Source organism: Penicillium solitum, assembly GCF_028829755.1.
Source record: "Penicillium solitum strain IBT 25940 chromosome Unknown utg000004l_segment0_segment0, whole genome shotgun sequence".
Taxonomy (NCBI): Eukaryota; Fungi; Ascomycota; class Eurotiomycetes; order Eurotiales; family Aspergillaceae; genus Penicillium; species Penicillium solitum.
This window is the reverse complement of record NW_027072124.1, coordinates 2839551-2855944: the sequence shown is the minus strand read 5'-3', so window position 1 is coordinate 2855944 and position 16394 is coordinate 2839551. Positions and strand designations below refer to the sequence as shown.

Below are 16394 nucleotides of genomic sequence, written 5' to 3'. Positions count from 1 at the left end.
CTTTTTGGTTTTGCATTTCTTAATAAGAGAAAGAGAAGATTCAATAGTGGTACGTGAAGTATTTAGTGGTGGGATAACTCTTAAGGAGACCTCGGGATACTCAGCTGGATCTTGGCACCACAGCCACCTCGTGTACGCTAGACCCTGTTTGGAAAGCATTGACACCTTACTTGATTAGGAAGTAATTCATTCCAAAAACCTCGATTGGCGGTAAGATCCTTTTTCATCGCCCCTCCCCTTTGTCAAACAGAGGTGCGAAGACGTTCAGCTCAAGTCAAACTGGTCTGAAGGCCGATTTGAAGGTCGGACTTGGTGATTCATGCGTTGAGACTAGGTGACCACCTGGGCACCAGCGAATCCTCACTGTTGTATGTTTTTTGTTCACCACCTATTTTGTTTTGCTTTGTCGATATTGCCCCTGCCGTCTATTCTTCAGCCCGTTCACCTGAATGCACTGAATACCAATATTCTACATAGTGTTCCGCAACGCCCATAAACGGCCCCGTAAGGCCCCCATTAAAGCCTATTAAAAGGGGTTCGACCGGCATCTTATAATCGCTATACAATATTTTATTCTGACCCTTTTACTAGTTATATAAAATTCAAATTTAGTATTAATAATAACAGTAGCTATAACTATAAGTATATATTTTAATTTTAAACAAAATCCGACCAGTAGAGGTTAAGATACTATAAAAAGTTTCTTTTACTACTTAATATATATTTAGGATCTAGATAACTAGGAGTACTATCACTTTCTAAGTGAATTTCTATAATTTATAAATTATCTAAAGAACGCGCTTTCTCGCGATTTTAAACATGATATGGAGAAAGAACAGTAATTGATTCTAAATGATTTAAATCAATAAAATATTACATTTAGGAGAAGGCCTAAAAGGGGGTTCAATTTTAGTATCTAAATTCTCGGTATGTTCGTGCTGGTTGGGGCCTACTCAGGGGCCTATTAACCAGTAGTAGGCTTCCACCTTAGGCCTATAGCCCATCGGTGGGCTGTAGGCCGGGCCCAAAACCCAACCTATTTGCGGGATGGGCGCAGGTTGGGCTTTGGGCTTTGGGGGCTCTGCACAGGTCTAAGCTGCACGCTGCATGAATGCGGAGGCTGAGGCTTACGCGACCCCACGAGCGGTCTGATTCATCAACATTGTCAGCCCCCTACCCTGCCCAGGTGAATTCTCTTTTCCTCTTCCCACCCCAGCCATGGAAGGTCAAAACCGTCCCAGCAACCGCGATGAATTCGAGATCGCCATCATCTGCGCGTTACCCCTGGAGGCCAACGCTGTTCTTTGTTCTCTAGACGAGATTTGGTATGACGTTGCCTCTACCTACGGCCGGGCCCGCAATGATCAAAATCACTATGCCTTCGGCAGAAGTGGAAGACATCCTGTCGTTGTGGTCACCCTCCCTGGAATGGGAAACGTCCAGTCGGCCAGCGCGGCGGCCTCCCTCGACATGAGTTTCGTCTCCATTCAACTGGTGTTACTGGTGGGGATCTGCGGGGCGGTGCCGTACGGGCCTGGCAATCGAGAGATTATCCTAGGTGACGTGATCGTGAGTGAGGTGCTCGTCCGACTCGCTTTCGGTCGCCAGTACCCGACCGGGTTCAAGCGCAAGGACACAATTTTGGACGGACCGGGGAAACCAAATGAACAGATCCTAGGCCTTATCCAGCATTGGAAGTCGCAGGTTATGGCGCAACAGCTGCACGCGAGAACGATGCAGCATATTAATCGGTCTGATGCAGGATCCTCGCATCGGAACGGAGTATCCCACCTCGCCTGATCAGCTGTTTGCCGCGCAATACATTCACAGGCATCACACTGGGTGTGTCGAGTGTAGCTTCGCAGAATCTGTCTGCACCGTAGCCTTGAATACCTCTTGTGAGGAGCTTGGGTGCGATCACTACATGCTTATTCCCCGTGCTCGACGATCCGGACACGGTGATCAGGGCAGTCCCAGTCAACGGATCTACTTTGGCACGATCGGCACTGCAGATACGGTCATGAAGTCGGCGTTGCATCGAGATCAGCTGGCTGCATCAGAAGGGATCATAGCCTTTGAAATGGAAGGAGCGGGAGTGTGGGATAAATTCAACTGTCTCATCATCAAAGGGGTCTGTGACTATGCCGACAGCCACAAGAACAAGAACTGGCAGAGTTATGCGGCAGCGGCCGCGGCAGCGGCGGCGAAAGAAGTTTTAGCGCAATATGTTTCCCATGACAGGCCGGAATCATTCAATTGTAAGTTTGCAAAGATGATAGGAACTATTTGGTCCAGGCTCATGGGAGATGAAATCATGGCTCTTACTCGCGTCCACTATTGGGTTGAGAAGTATCATGCTGATTCAACTGTAGCTCGCTTCCAGTATTCGCCACAAGAAGTACTTACCCGGCGTGCTCACGTGGAGTCCCAAGGGCGTCAGGCTACCGAAAATGCAGTCCCAAGAGACATCTTTGATAAGCTGGTGAAAGACTTCAAGGACAAAGTAACTCTAGATCAACTGGACGAGATCCAGGCAACTGATCTTCGTACCTTGAAAAAAGAGTTGAAGCGGATACAAGATGAACAGCAACAAATGAAAGCATTGCGAAACATGAGACGCATCGAGACTTTCATGAAGCGTGTTGAAGTGTTGGGAACAGTTGTTCACGACCTATTGGGTTCCAATGAAATCATGTGTTTGATCTGGGGTTAGGCCAATACCCTATTTCGAGTATGGAAGAATGTAAATCTTCGTGACTATTATTAGCTGACCCTTTGCCAGATATCAAGAGGCCACACCGATCTCCTGGACAGGCTTTTATCGGCTTATGAAGAAATCGGGGACAAATTGCCCCTGCTTGATGGAAATTTGGGAATTTTTGAGCATCACATAGGATTTCAAAGACTTTTGGGCCGTACTTTTGCCGATGCCTTGACATTTCACGCAGATGCGATGAAAATATACTCTGGGCGAGGTGAGATGCAGCGTAATATGTTGTTCAAGCCCTGCTAATCCCCGCATAATGTAGCACTCAAGGTTGTTTTCAAGTCCCTTTGGCAGAATGATGAACCAACTTTCAAGGACATTTTGCGTCAAATGCGCTCATATAAAACACTTATCGAAGATAGAATGCGAGCGACACACATTGATCCGGAGCAAGCCTCCATGGACACTATGGAGATTCGCCGCCTCCTGCAACAAGTGGAAAAGGACATCCTCGGCTTCAAACAAGGAGAAATTAAGCGACAGGAAAAGAACTTCCACGAGGTCCGAGATTGGATTGCAGCGACAGAGGCGGAAACCGAGCATAAAAACATATGCCGTGACCGAATCAGGTATGAAGGTAGCGGAGAGTGGATTCTAGACACAATCAAAATCAAAGAATGGCTAGATACCGAGTCTGATGAGTCCTCCGGGTCTGTCCTTTGGATTAACGGGCGTCCAGGGGCTGGTAAGCTTGCGTTTCTCTGTTTTCTGTAACAGTTTAAAGAAGTGTGACTGACATATCTGCTAGGTAAAACATACCTAGCGTCTGTTTTGATTGAAGCGTGCCTGCAGAAGACAGACTGTACAACCTCCTACTTCTACTGCAGTGAAAAGGCCGGGTCTGGAGGGTCTGCAATAGTGATACTTCGTGGCATACTCTTGCAATTAATTTGCAGACACACCGAACTAATTCCCTACTTCTACATCAAGATGAAATCCTCATTAAGCTCCATCTTATCGGACTTGTCTACAATAAACACCCTCTTGGAGACATTATGTGAGAGAATCTCACGGCTGTATGTCGTGATAGATGGGCTTGATGAATGTGGCGATAGGAAGAAGGATGTTCTTGAAACATTCAAGAATCTGGTCAAAAAGGCCGAAGTAATCTCACCAGGAAAACTTCGGGTTGTCTTTCTCAGTCGACCTGCTCCCGAAATCAAGAATTCACTCCCGGCGGCGCAAGTCTTTGCCCTAGAGCCCGAGAATACCAAAATTAACATACAGAAATACTGTCAATACCGAATGCGCGAGCTGTGGCTTTGTATATTAATTAATTAAGAGCCATAATGAGGTATTTACATACTTTTAGTAGGGGCCGAGTCTCTTCAAGCTTTGGTAACATAATAGTAAACCATATAAGTTATGGAGATGGGTGTTCTTGCCCCTCTGTAGTAGGACTTATAGTTCTAGCCTCTCTAGGTCGACACTGGTTCGAATGGGGAGAGCCTGGACATTTCCCAAGTCAAAATGCGCCGCTGCTTACAACCCTAACTCACGCATAGCGCGACGGTTTATATTGCGGTGAGGAAAGACGATCAATGGCTCGTCAATGCCGTGGAGGGCTGACTCGACAGCTTGGAGAGCGGACCTCCAGGTAGTGTATGCGGGCATAGTCAAGGAGAGTTCATCGTGTTCCCCATTCATTGACTCAGCAAGCTGGCGAAGGACGTCTCTCGGGTGTAGGGTTCTTGTTGGATTACTATCCATGGTGATACTAAAGGTTAACTCTCGTAAGTTCTGTACGATCTCAAGGTCATAGAGGATGATTACTACTTACTGTCCTTTCTCATAAGCTTGCAGACGGACACGTTTGGCTTCGGTTTCGACAGCAGGTATCGCTGGGCTGCATCCAGGATGGGGTCGCTTTTAGCACTAGCCAAGATTATACGATATCAGTGATTGCGTGGCAATGGTATTAGGTGAAAGGGTGCATACATTAGGTCGCGATAAGCCTAGGCGTTCACTGTTGTTAACAAGCAGAAGTCACATTTTTCGGATGTTAAGGAGGCAGGAGCAGAGTCGTTGAGAGAGAACCTTGGAACTGCCCAGGTGACGACAGGGGGTGACGTAAAAAATAATATTTGAGAATGAAAAAGACTCCAGGGCTTGTACATAGTTTGGGTCCCGGCAGTATAAATCCTCTTGATCCATTAGTATGATTTCTTGAGTTGTACTTACTTGATTAGCTTTACAAATTGTGCTCCGTGTAGTGGAGATTTCTCTGTTAAGGGACACTACCCGACCCTCGAGGATGCTTCGAACTATACAAGGATAGAGACCATTCACCTATGATAATTCCCTTCCTGGGTGAAATAGTGAAGTGAGAAATAGTGAAGTGAGACTCAAACTTCGCATTTATAAACCTAAGTATGGCACACAGGAAACGCAGAATCACTTATTTACAACATAGTGGTAGCTTGCAGAGGGATCAGCGATGGGTCTGAATACAGCAGTGCATTACGCCCAAAAGGACATCTGGATGGCGATGGCAATGCCAAAGAACACCATCCCAAGGTACTCGTAGCAAAACACTTCCCAGACAATCTTCAGATAACGATACCAGTTCTGCAATGCCATAGTTCTGAAAGCATCAATGATGGTAAGACAATGTGTCCTATTGTCTCCGGCTCGGCCTCCAAAGCTGTGTTCGAACGGTACAACGGGTTCATCATCGTCGGGTAGCATTGATGCCGCAACCCTGACATATATGACTCGTGTGAAAATCGAGGTCAAGTATTCAAATACAACGGCAATTGCAAGAAATGCGATACTTCCCAGTTTTTCCTGCGAGGAAGGAAGTTCTCCAAAAGCCTGGTAACCCATAAATACCCCAAATCTCTTTGTCAAATGGTAGACACAGTTCGGTAGGACTAGATCCAGAGATGCTGCTGGCATCATCCCGATCCACTCTCGCCAGCCAGGAAGTCTCTGCCAAATCGATTTGGTGCTAGGCTTCGAAATGACGGCGTGAACCCAAGCCGTATGCAGATTTGTTAAAAGAAGTCCGAAAAATAACCTGGAAAAAATTGAGACAAAAAGGTTGGGTCCCTCTTCTGCGAAAATTGGCCTCGCTAGGATAATGATCAAAGCTGTCACAAGGATATATACCAAGAAGATGTTAAGCCCAGAATAAATGGACCAGGGTCCCTTTTGACTATGTAAATGCCGACGAGCAAGGCTCCGTTGGTTGGTGAACGCATTAGAGCCGGGTGTAATAGAGAAGATTGACCTCATCGTCAAGAATCCCATGGTGAGATATATGGTAATACCATGCCCTTTGTTGAAGTTGAGGCCAATGAAGTCAACAGGCGGTATGAGATAAAGACTAGCAAGCATGAGGAGTCCAGTACTGAGACAAGGTATAACCTCCCAGAGGAACTTATGCCTCAGACTCCAGAGGAACTGCCTTGTATCTTCTGGTCTATCTCTTGATGTAACATCCCTCTGGTCCACACAGCAATTTTCATCTTTGTCAACTTCAGAAATGCCGACTTTCTCGGGGTGTAAATCATTTGTGGAAGTTGGGGTCTCCAAGATGGCGAGTGCCGCTATCACGCTTCCATCTGTATATTCGAACTGAGAAGATCGCGATGAATTAGTTTCAGTCGAACAAACAAGCGGCAGGTTTTGTGGATTTTTACTTTAAAGAAGACGGCGGAACTTATTAGTGTTGTGATGACCACACTCATTGGTATATCGATCTGAAGATACGATTTAGTGTTCGTGAACCAAAAAACACTAAACAGGGTAGATTGCCATCGTGCCAGTGATCCCAAAGACATTGCGCCAAAGAATGAAAGGACTGTAGTAGAGATTAATCAGTTATGGGAGTAGACAGATGTTTGTGGGAAAGTTTCGCTGGGGTAGGTGTAGGTGTATGTAAGGAATGGGGGCTACGTTGTGTAGTAAATCAGAAAGCGGCTGTGTACTCCAGATTCGCCAAGAATGTGGTGGAACGCTTGTGAAATCCACTCCACAGGGGGCCTCCAATGAGAAATCTGGGGGCCACGCCCCATGAATCTTGTCTTGCAGCCCTCAGCCCCACCTGGGCACACACTCCTGATTATATAATATACCGCCAGTCAAAACCCTCCGATGGCATGAATCTCACATATACGTGAGGGTATATCAGGAGTAAGATTTTTAACACATACCACTAAAACGAGGGAGGAGGGAGGGTAATAGAAAGGGTATAATTTGTAAAAAAAAAAAAAAAAAAAAACCAGTGGTTTCAAAGAAATAAATCCTTGGCTTTTGACAAAAGCGCAGCTCCGTGTACTATTTCAGTGTGGTGCTATACTACGCTTTTTAGGTAGGCGGTATGAATATATAGTGGAGGTGAGCTGGGTTGCGCTATAGGCGCAGAACAAGGTTATGTATGTCCACTGGTGACTTTTCCAGCCCGATATTTTTTCAGCGCCCGGTGAGAATACCTACTATATTTGTATATGTAAGAAGTAATGGGTAGTTCTACTGGCTAGACTCGAGGGGGCTCATCTGTGAGTTATTTGCAAGGACTATTAGAACACAACATCAGCAGGCCCCAAGCACAATAACTAGGCGATATACAACCGAAAGACGTCAGTAAAATTAATTCTCCAATGAACGGCTGCATCTGCTACAAGTGCAATTAGTGCAATATTAAGAGTGGCATTATGGAGACTCAAATAGTTCAGACTCCAACTTTTGACAACCACTCAAGCATGAGGGTGACCTCGAGGGTGTTCAAGTCCGTAGTAGATGCCTAGGGAAGATTACAAGGTCTGGAAGAAGGCAAATGAGATTGCAACATAGGTTCAGCTGAATATCCTACATGTGTATTGAAGGGCAGAAATTACTTGCATATGAAGTCAAGGGTGAATGAGAATGTCCACTCCCATCTACTCCTCTTCAATCTCTCCTTCCTCGCTGCCAGAGTGAATGGCCTTCTCGTCGTTCTTCTTCGCATCCTCGGGTTCTTCTTCCGGAATAGCAGAGCGTTCCCGTCGGGAGACTCTGGGCCCTTTGCTACGCTCTCGCTCACGGCTATCACGTCGGTACCGCTTGGCAGACCGGCTAGCCACACTCTCGGTATCACTGTCACGTCGGCGTCGGCGGTCACCACTAGCGACACTGCGAGTGTCGACACCACCAGTACCACCACCATAATCGAGCTCATCACGACCTCCGCGGGGATCACCACGAGTGCGGTACAGGCGCTCGCGTTCGTCTTCACGTCGGTCTGGGTCTCTAGTACGGGGACGGTCAAAGTCACGGTCCCGGCTGCGGTAACGGTCACGGTCTCCACGTTCGTCGCGACGGTCACGGGGTGGGGAAATACCGCTGACCTTGCGGTAAGTGCGTTCGCGGTCGGCCTGTGCCTTGCGACGGTCTGCTTCGTATGCATCCATTTCCGGGGTGCGGTTGGACTGGCCGCTGGGTCCACGTCGTTCTCCTCGTCCACTGCGATATTCACGATCACCACGGTCGTAATCCCGTCGACTTCCACGGCTTTGAGAGTGTGCTTCGCGATCCCTCTCTGCATCCTCATCTCTTTCTTTCAGCCGGCGAATTGCCTTTTCAAAGGCAGACTCCCGAAGTTCATCGGACTCGAGGGCCTTGTATTCCTCGTATTTCTCAAGGCGAGGTTGAACTTCAGCCCAGGTATCGGTGACCCGGACAGGGGGCTCCAGGCGCTTGATACGGGAGCGCAGTGCGTCCACGGCGCGGCGCTGTTGACGATCGGCGGCGTGCTTCTCATCCTCCGTGCGTCGGATTGCCTTTTCTTGGATACGCTGGAATATGAGGTTGAGGATCTCAGGGTCGATCTTGGAGGTGCGGCGGTCGGCGGACATGATAGAATTGAATTCATCAAATGTCGTCTCGGTCGTAACTTCATATCGTTTGTCCTGGAATCAGTTAGTATACATAGTCAACGATTTGGTTCAATCCGAGAGAACTTACATCCAGAACATCGAGAACATCGTTCCGAGGTCCACGCAAAGCGCGCTCTTCTTCTTCCACCATATCCCAGAACAAATCAAGAGGGGTCGAACCAGGCTGGCCCAGGATGCCATGGTATCTGGGGTCATCCTTAATGATCGGGCAGATGTTCATCCACTTGGCGCCCGCCTTGATCTTGCCCTGAGCTTTGAGCTCATTAAGAAGGGCCACAAACTGCTCTCGGTTCTTGCGCTCTTTTCTGGCTCTGGCTGTCTTGCGCTGCTGGCGAGCATCATTGAAAGCGCGCTCCAGGGACTTGATATGATTTTCGAAGGCAGTCAGAATGTCGGACTTGCTCAGAGATTTAAACTTCTCATCGCCTTGGAACTTGCTATCAGACTGAATGATCGCATGAGCTTCGGACCAGCGCGTGTATGGCTCCAGGTTAAGTGAACCTAAAATGGTCATCAGCTCGTCTATAGCGGCCTTGTGCGTGACAGACTCTTGCTCGAGATGAGCCTTCTTGAGTTCAAGGATGTACTCTTCGAAAAGCTGACGTCTCTCATCTTCCTCGTTGGTAGACCTGAATGTGGTCTCTCCCTCAATGATCGGGCGAATTGTCTTCCAGCGGCTGTAGTATTTGATTTCAGGGTGCCGCTTCAGCATAGTGTTGAAATCGGCGCGAAGCTTGGCGAATCGTTCTTTCGCCCGATCCTTTTCCTGCATGCGAACCTCGACCACGTATTTCTCGAAGGCTGCCTTGCGGTCTCGCGGATCCTTGAGAGCTCGGTATTGCGGGTCCTTGATCGTAGCGCGCATTGTATCCTCCCAAGTCCAATCCGGCTGCACGTTGTGACGTTTGAGGAGCTTCATGAAGGCGCTCTCGGCCTCCTCAAGAGAATGGTAGTCGGGATCCATCTGTGATTTGTATTCTGGGGCAGCAACCATTCCGTTTGCTTCATATGAGCCGTATCCACCGCGTCGATCGCCGTATCCTCGATCACCGCGATCACCGCGGTCGCCTCGGTCGAAGTCGTCACGGTCACGTTGCTGGGGTTGCGAGAAAGAGGTTCCGCCGGCCACAAAGGAAGGCGCACTATAATGTGGTTAAAATTGAGGGAGTTAATCAGGGAAGAAACTTACGCGGGGGTCGCCTGGGGGGCGGGCGCCTGTGCAAGCGCATCTTTGTAAACTGCAGGCATCTCCCATGTGCTCTGCTTGGTTTCTGCGTGGTACCAGTACTTGCGCCCAGCATCTGTGGTATGTTCCTTCCATGGCTGGTTTGCGAGAGCAAGCTGCAAACAGGTCAGTTAAGCTCATAACATTTTGCAGGTCAAATACAAACCTCAACCGGAGACATCAACTCTTGAGGCTTGGTCCATTGTGTGGCTTTGGTCTGGATATTGTAATAATAAACGCGCCCTTCAGCATTTTGTGCCTGCTGCCATATGGCAGAGCTTGGGTTAATGCTGGGATCCATGGTGAAGGATGTTGAAGATACGAAGAGAGAGAAGTGAAAACGGAGCTTCGTGAATGATCTCCGCGCTTTCTGCGCGTTTGGCACTTCGCGTCGACCGTATCGACACTTATCGGTTATCTCCTGAGCTCCAAACAGCCACTTTATCGACTCCTTTGCGACATCCGTTGTCGCAATGCCTGGTCTGGAGATCCCGGGTGAATTCTTGCGTCATGCCATTCTTGACACAGTTGTGCCTCATGCTCCGGCACTTGACATTGAGGGCGCCCTCACTTCGGCCCTAGAGAATGGAGCTGATGATCTCCCCTCTGTCCTCTCGTCAATCCCTCAACGGTCTCTATTGTTCTTTGGTATGTACCCTCAAAGGCTCCGCGGGGTTTGGATCTTCCTCATTAATAGCTATTAGATGAATTTTTGCCCGTCCGTATTGTCTTGAGGCTGTCCGATTGCTCAGAGACAATCCTGAAACATTACCTGCCACGACTCGAAGTCAAGCTCGATGTCTTTGCCGTCGATCCAGCGGAATCAGTTGGCGAAAACCTTACGCCAACTCGAGATATAATATTCTCGGGGATTGTCAGTGGAGATGAGGATCCCCTGGTGGTTTTCAACGAGTTTGAGGGCGATGAAGGCAGTGGGAACCATGTCTATTTGGTTTGGAATATTGAAACTATACTACGTGAGTTGGTTGGGTTTTTGCGCTGTATATCTTGACCTGAGCGTCACTAATGGGTTGATAGGACGTCCCCGTATCCGAATCCAACACCCGTCACTCCTATTCATTGCCTCTGCCACTCTGAATCCGGCTGACGCTCGCCGCCAAGAGGATTCGGAGGATGACTATCTCCCCTCACTCGTCCCCGCATCGGCCAACATGCTGCAATCTCTATCCACCGACAAATCCTTCAATCATAAAGAGCCTTTCCTTCCTGCTTCTAGACTATTGAGGGTCGTACCGACGACGTATAACGAGGACCCGATATACAATATCCAGCAACAACATGGCCATCCCTTTCGCGTTGTGCCCGCCGCAAGTGCAAGGATTCGGTACTCTCGGCTGAGCTCCTACAATACTATACCAATGACCGTGGCCAGTCTTGACTTTGAGGTCACCCCTTATCTGGCTTGCGAGGTCTCCTTTGATAAAGCAAGTCTTCACCTGTCCGAGGGAACGATTGAGTCGCTGTCAGACACCCCGGGCCTGACTCTTCCTATTACTTGCCGTCCACGAGACGACGTAACCCTCATGTATAAACTCACGCCGGAGTATGGCCCAGAGACCAATCCATCATCTACCGCGTTGGTTAGCACGCTGGACATATCTCTGGAGGCAATAATCCTCGTGGATCATACCTGCAAGCCACGTATTTCTATGCAGTGGAGAACCAATGTCGATTTCTCAGTTGCCCTAAATCCGACTTTTGGGGGGCCCAGTCCAGCACTGCAAAGGACCAACCGCCCTACCAGTCTATCGGTGTCAACTCAAGTGGGTGTGACACCTTCCCATCGAAGCTCATTACGAGAACGAGCATATTCGGTCACCGATGTGGGTATCACAATTTCCTTCTCCGGACCTGTTCGCGTGCAAGTGGGTTCTGTCTTCTCTTGGGACGTCTTTATTGTCAATCGATCAAACGTTCCTCGCAAGTTTGCCTTGATCGCCATCCCCAAGCGGAAACGCGTGGACCCACGAGGTCATGTTGCTCGACCTTCATCATCATCTATTACTAGCCGGAAGGAGGACCAAGTGGCCGAGGCGGTGACTGACGATAATATCGTTCATGCGAGGCAAAAGAGTGTGGCTGGCCAGGAAGCGGAGCTGATCAGCTTGAGCACAGATATTCGCGTGGGGTGAGCACTCTCTGCTGTCTTTCTTTCCCTTTATTCCTGTAAACTGACATTTTTATTAGACCCCTCCTTCCAGGAACTTGCCACTCGACCGAAATCAAACTCCTTCCTCTGGCCACGGGCCCACTTCATTTGGAGGCAGTCCGACTTGTAGATGTGAACACGAACGAAACGACTGATATCCGAGATCTTCCGGACATTTTGGCGGATGATCAGCCTCGCTCTGGTTAAGAGTAGCCTAGCACTGTACATATATATGACACGAATCTATAGCTACTTTCAAAGTGGCATTTCCTTGACAACTCGTGCAATCCCATGATTTTGTCGAGTTCCCCATACCTCCATGTCCCCCATGTAATTAAACATACTGAAGTCAGCCGTCTTCCAGAGTTCGATGGCGTCTTCATATTTTTCATTCTAGAAATATTGTGCGATGTTCAACTCATCCCGAATTGCTTCTTTAAAGTTGCAAGAAATCTATTAAATACTAGTATACTTACTATCATTTTCCATCATTAGTAACTAACTCACTACTTTATATTCGGTCATGTTGTATATATCATGTTAAAGACCACCCCAGTTTCATGTAAATTATTCACAATTACTTGGGATACATAACAGTCCCCCTTGATATAAACCCGAAGGGGGAGATGTCACACGTGTAGAATAAGAGACACAGATATAGGACTATATGTATGGCCCTCCGGGCAGTCAAGTGAAATGAAGGTAAGAGATATCTCAAATCAAACAGGGACAATTCGGAAAGTATAGTAACTATATAGGACAAGTAGTATATCAACTATTGAACCCTACATAGGCACCGAGGTAAACTAATGCCATATACTGACAGAGTGTAGGCAACATAAGAGTAGTAATTGATACAGTGAGCAAATGCTTGGATATGGATGTATCTACCTAGACATCCTCTATGGGGTTATAAATCAATGGATATAAGGTGCACCCCTAGGCAGGTGGCTGCTAACTAGCGTAAGCCTAAATAAATACATGTTAAATAAGACATACCCCTTGAGGGTTCTCCGCGCTGTCCGCATCGGAGTCTAGGTCGTCGTAATTTCCCGGGGGTGAGGCCGCTTTATGACGGCGCTTAGGGTCCTGCCCACTGTCCAGGTGGGGCACCCAGTTAGGGATGGGTACTAGGTAGTTATGCCAAGCATGAGAGTACGCATAATAAATTCGGCTACGTGACCACCGTCAGGTCCTATACTCCGTAGTTAGGAGTGGTTACTGTCTACGGGCCCACGGGTAGGGTTCCGAAAGGAATAAAGGAATGCGAATATACAACATAATCATATTCGCAGTCCGCGAATATGAATATATGAATTTTTTATTCGCGCGAATAAACGCATTATTCATATTCGCATTCATATTATTCATATTATGAGATTTCTCCGCATTAATACTTTGTCCGGTACAGCGGTTATCGTATTACCGAAATGCGCTTAGTGGTCGATTTCACAATACCATCACTTCATCAGCAAAGCTGAGCTATGAATTTCGATTGCGAATATATGCTGGGAGGTACAACCTACCTATGTAGAGTTGACCAGCTTGATGTACCATAGTGGATCTTTTTGAGACATGATACTCGTTCACGTGGGTCTGTCCATAGAAACTTGACACCGGCCACGAAGATCCGTTAATATTATATATATCTGTCAACCTAGTTGCAAATCATCTTAGGCAATTAAACGAATAGCTCTTCTCAGTTCCCTGATTTTATTCCAATCCACTCCAAACTTGGTGCACAAAGTAGCCTTGAGAAATGGCACGTAAAAACGCGTTTGCTCCACGACCCAGAGCCTTTAATGACCCTGGCTGCATTTGTTTACGTTCAGAATCGTCAATGTCGCGTTGCAGAAAACAGAAAAGAGATCTATCAACTTTCTACGTCAACAAGGGCATATAAAGCGTGAACATGACTGGGCTTGTCAACCATCATCCTATCCTCAAGTCCCCTATCAGTTTCTAACCCCAGCCCAGGTAGCTCAAGGTATGTGATGCATCACCGTCGATACCATTTTGATATACTGATACCAGGAAACAGTAGCATGGCATCTACACCTAATCCGTCTATGCGGAGAACGCGTGGTCTTCCACGTCGAGACTATAATGCTCTACACAATGGCCTGGTTTCGTCACCTTCGGAGTAGTCTGAGGAATCCACCTTTGAAATAGGACGCCCTTACTCTCCTGAGCCTTCCCCACCTAGGAACACCGAAGACACGCCTCGGACGAAGCAGTCTTATTCTTTGCTTAGCTCTTCCCCCTCCCCGTTTGATCCTGCATTTTCGGAAAGTAGGAGCAATACTAGTAGTCCGCACGCACATAAAAGACGAAAAACCAAGTCGTATTCTAGTTGGACCATTGAGCACTTTTGGACCATAGATCTGGATAGCACTTGGTGTCGGCAGGGTGGCCCACTGAAAAAAGACCGACTGCTGATTTGTAAACATTGCAGCTGGTCCTCCAGAGATTCGTCGCGCTATGGTTCCACTTCGAATTTGTTGGTGCATCTCCAGAAAAAGCATCGTATTAAGTCTGGGGCCGACTCCATCTTCTTACCCGCGGTCGAAGGAAGCCTCGACCGGTTCTTAGAGTCGCCGAGAAAGAAGGTTGGCGTTGAAGAAATGCTAGTCCGATGGGTCATTCAAACAAGATAGCCTTTTACAGTGGTGGAGTATCCGGCTTTCAGGGCACTCATTGAAGCAACGGGGGCTTCTTTGCCTATTAAGACTGCTGATACTCTTTTCAACCGAATCAAAGAGGAATTCCATTCAAGTAGGGCTTCAGTGAAAGAGGAGCTTGCTAGGAGCAGCCGCACACTCGCTTTGTCTCTTGACGTTTGGACGTCGGAAAATCAGATTGCGATAATAGGTATCCTTGGCTATTGGATCACCCCCGATTTTGAAAAGCGAGATGAGCTTCTCGAGTTCACCGAGATTAATGGGCCGCATTCTAGAGAGAATCTAGCGGAAGTTGTATTGAAGATGCTCGCTGAACTGGACATCGCGCCAAAGCTCCTGACCATCACAGGAGACAATGCGGGCAATAACGGGACGCTCTGTGATAGCCTACATAACCAGCTCCTCAAGAAGTATGATAATGACGATGACCGCTTTCGCATTAGGCCTCTAATGCGATTCCGCGGACGACCGAGCTTTATTCCTTGCCTTGCCCATATCCTCAATCTGATTTGCAAAGATGTGTTAGCTTCTTTGAGGGCTGGTTCGGCTCGAGAAGTAAAGGCGATCCTGGACGACATGGCTATTCATACTAGCCCAGCATTCAACTCTATTCACAGTACGAAAGGAGCAATCATGAAAATACGATTTCTGACGCTGTGGATCGCCCGTAGCCCACAGCGCCGCCGGGATTGGAAAGAAGTATCACCTGGAAAACAAGTCAGTTATGATGTTGACACCCGATGGAACTCGACGTATATTATGATTCAAGATGCCCTTCGGCTACAAACTGAGCTGGGGCAGTTTGTGCGGATACATCCAGAAATTCAGGCCCTCCAGCTTACCGATGACGAGTGGTCGACACTTTAGTAAGTGGCCAAGATCCTCAAGCCGTTCTGGGACCACACGAACTCTGTTTCAAAGGTATGCCCAACAATTGTGGAAAGTCTACCAATTTACTAGAGTTTGGACGATTTGTTAAATAACGTTCGAAATGCGGAGGGAGATTTTGAAGACGTGAATATTGAAATTCGCGATGCGGTGGAAAGAGGCATTCGTAAGATGAACAAGTTTGCTAGGAAAATGGACGACAACCTTCTTTACTATATGGCTTCCGTGTTGGATCCGCGCATCAAATCGTCTCTGATTGTGTCTCAAATGAGCGAGCAAGATTCGGGGCTTATCGTCTCGTAAGTGCGGGAATTTCTTAAGAAAGAATACCCTCCAGAGCCATTTGCGTCATGTGAAGTTGACCATCCACGTCCAGCAGGGATGTCGGAAACAATGTGGAGAACTCTGCGCAAAGTCCAGCTATCCAAAGAGGCATCTTTGTCGGATATTGATAAGTATTTGGATTCCCCGCCGGTCAACTGGTCCTACCACATGATCGGCGATGCGGACGCAGAATGGGTCCTCAAGTGGTGGAAGGCAAACGCCTTTAATTTTCCACTTATGGCAAAAGCCGCTCGCGATTACCTACCCATCCCTTCGGCAGAGGTCGGGATTGAGCGCGAGTTCAGCAATGCTCGAGATGTCTTGGGCCTCCGAAGGCACCGTCTGAACGCGGAGACTATGCGATGGCTGATGCTATTGAGAGGAAAGTCTCAGACATAAATCTCCACCGGTGCATGCATGTAATTTTCAGTGCTTCGATATTAAAGACAGGCACATAATT

At 47.8% G+C, this 16394-nt stretch overlaps 6 protein-coding genes across 6 annotated transcripts; 3 read left to right on the top strand and 3 right to left on the bottom strand.

Annotated features, from left to right (window-relative positions):
* Positions 1 to 1218: 1218 nt before the first annotated feature.
* On the top strand, positions 1219 to 4048 carry N7455_007073 (uncharacterized protein; the record flags this gene model as incomplete). Its single annotated transcript, XM_065605520.1, has 7 exons — positions 1219 to 1704; positions 1763 to 2258; positions 2373 to 2662; positions 2783 to 2975; positions 3030 to 3452; positions 3516 to 3615; positions 3664 to 4048. The coding sequence occupies 7 exons, from the start codon at positions 1219 to 1221 to the stop codon at positions 4046 to 4048; spliced, it is 2373 nt and encodes a 790-aa protein (XP_065461374.1).
* A 201-nt stretch (positions 4049 to 4249) lies between these two features.
* N7455_007072 (uncharacterized protein) lies at positions 4250 to 4477 on the bottom strand (the record flags this gene model as incomplete). Its single annotated transcript, XM_040961345.2, has 1 exon — positions 4250 to 4477. One exon carries the CDS (start codon positions 4475 to 4477, stop codon positions 4250 to 4252), a length of 228 nt encoding a protein of 75 aa, XP_040808249.2.
* A 750-nt stretch (positions 4478 to 5227) lies between these two features.
* On the bottom strand, positions 5228 to 5665 carry N7455_007071 (uncharacterized protein; the record flags this gene model as incomplete). The annotated part of the gene is made up of 1 exon (XM_040961321.2): positions 5228 to 5665. The coding sequence occupies one exon, from the start codon at positions 5663 to 5665 to the stop codon at positions 5228 to 5230; it is 438 nt and encodes a 145-aa protein (XP_040808216.2).
* Positions 5666 to 7650: 1985 nt separating this feature from the next.
* Positions 7651 to 10172, bottom strand: N7455_007070 (snoRNA-splicing protein PRP40; the record flags this gene model as incomplete). Its single annotated transcript, XM_040961340.2, has 4 exons — positions 7651 to 8658; positions 8714 to 9788; positions 9836 to 9987; positions 10038 to 10172. 4 exons carry the CDS (start codon positions 10170 to 10172, stop codon positions 7651 to 7653), a joined length of 2370 nt encoding a protein of 789 aa, XP_040808236.2.
* Positions 10173 to 10344: 172 nt separating this feature from the next.
* Positions 10345 to 12248, top strand: N7455_007069 (TRAPP trafficking subunit Trs65 domain-containing protein; the record flags this gene model as incomplete). The annotated part of the gene is made up of 4 exons (XM_040961331.2): positions 10345 to 10519; positions 10576 to 10848; positions 10910 to 12020; positions 12080 to 12248. 4 exons carry the CDS (start codon positions 10345 to 10347, stop codon positions 12246 to 12248), a joined length of 1728 nt encoding a protein of 575 aa, XP_040808226.2.
* A 2777-nt stretch (positions 12249 to 15025) lies between these two features.
* On the top strand, positions 15026 to 16333 carry N7455_007068 (uncharacterized protein; the record flags this gene model as incomplete). Its single annotated transcript, XM_065605519.1, has 3 exons — positions 15026 to 15588; positions 15685 to 15909; positions 16012 to 16333. 3 exons carry the CDS (start codon positions 15026 to 15028, stop codon positions 16331 to 16333), a joined length of 1110 nt encoding a protein of 369 aa, XP_065461373.1.
* Positions 16334 to 16394: the final 61 nt, after the last annotated feature.